General features: G+C 53.4%; 1 protein-coding gene across 1 annotated transcript in view; it reads right to left on the bottom strand.

Annotated features, from left to right (window-relative positions):
- Window positions 1–1123, bottom strand: part of SLC43A2 (solute carrier family 43 (amino acid system L transporter), member 2) — a 39744-nt gene that overhangs the window by 29995 nt on the left and 8626 nt on the right. The window contains 2 exon segments of the mRNA XM_010861340.1: window positions 1–98; window positions 100–182. Of these exon segments, the coding sequence (XP_010859642.1) occupies window positions 1–98; window positions 100–182 (181 nt within the window).

The following is a 1123-nucleotide window of genomic DNA, read 5'->3' as shown; positions in this document are numbered from 1 at the left end:
CCGTACTTGTCCATGACGATGCCCAGGGGCAGGGTGATGGCACTGAGCAGGAAGGAGCCCACGGTGAAGGCCAGGTTCAGCATCTCATCCTGGGCCTTGGCAGCTGCGCCAGCCATTCATCCGGCTCACCTCCTCATGCTCCGGTTCTGCCGTGGCCCCCACTGTGACGTTGGTGACGTTCTCTGTGTAGAGGGAAGGGAACTTGATCACAGGGTCATGGCAGGGATCTCCAAAGACCAGAGGGGCAGGTGCCCACCCAGAGTCAGCCCGCTGAGAAGGCCAGGGCTAGCTCTGGGCCCCTTCAGAGCTCTGAATACCTCCAGCAGGCTGGGATGTCCACGTGGCCAAAGCTCCCTGGAGTGATAATATAGAGATTCTTCACTTTTCTTTTTTTGGACGGGGGAGTCACCTTCCCTTTGAAGAATCCAATACAGAAAGCGCCGCTCTTGCCCTTAGAAAAGTCTTGTCCACAGTCTCGGGGCTTCTTGTGTCTTTGCAGCACCCACAAGCCCCAGGGTGGGATTCCCATTTATTTATTTAGCTGCACCAGGTCTTAGTTGCAGCATGTGGATCTATTTCCCTGATCAAGGATCAAACCTGCGCCCCCTGCATCGAGAGCCCAGACTCTTGGCCACTGGGCCACCAGGGAAGTCCCAGGATTCCGACTCTAAAGTAAGCGACACCTCGAATAGCAGGCTTTGGGACCTAGCCTGGGCTGCAGGTCCCCAAACTGGCTAGAGCTTCTCTGCAGCTCTGTCCATGGGAGCAGCCTGTGGCCAGCGTACAGGAGGGCAACCCTAGACCACTTGGGAAGGACAAGCTGCTGGGCTCAGCTGTGTCTATTGAGAGGAAGGGTGTACTAATGCCTAATACATCAGATTTCAAACACATCCCCTGTGCTAAATTCTCTCTCATGCTCTCACAGCATCAACTACTACATATACCGAGTCACAGAACCCCCATGGGAAAGGTTCTTTGTTTAAAAAAAAGAGTACCAAATAACTTGCTTTCGCTTGTCAAAGGGCACCTATCTTCTTTTTCTCACTGGGGTCACAATGTCACTGTCTCTGGTGGCCACACCTATGCCATAATCCTAGTCCTTAATGACCCTCTCCAAAGTCCA

This window comes from Bison bison, unplaced genomic scaffold (assembly GCF_000754665.1).
Source record: "Bison bison bison isolate TAMUID 2011002044 unplaced genomic scaffold, Bison_UMD1.0 scf7180017864472, whole genome shotgun sequence".
NCBI lineage: Eukaryota > Metazoa > Chordata > Mammalia > Artiodactyla > Bovidae > Bison > Bison bison.
This window is presented reverse-complemented; position numbering and strand designations above follow the sequence as displayed.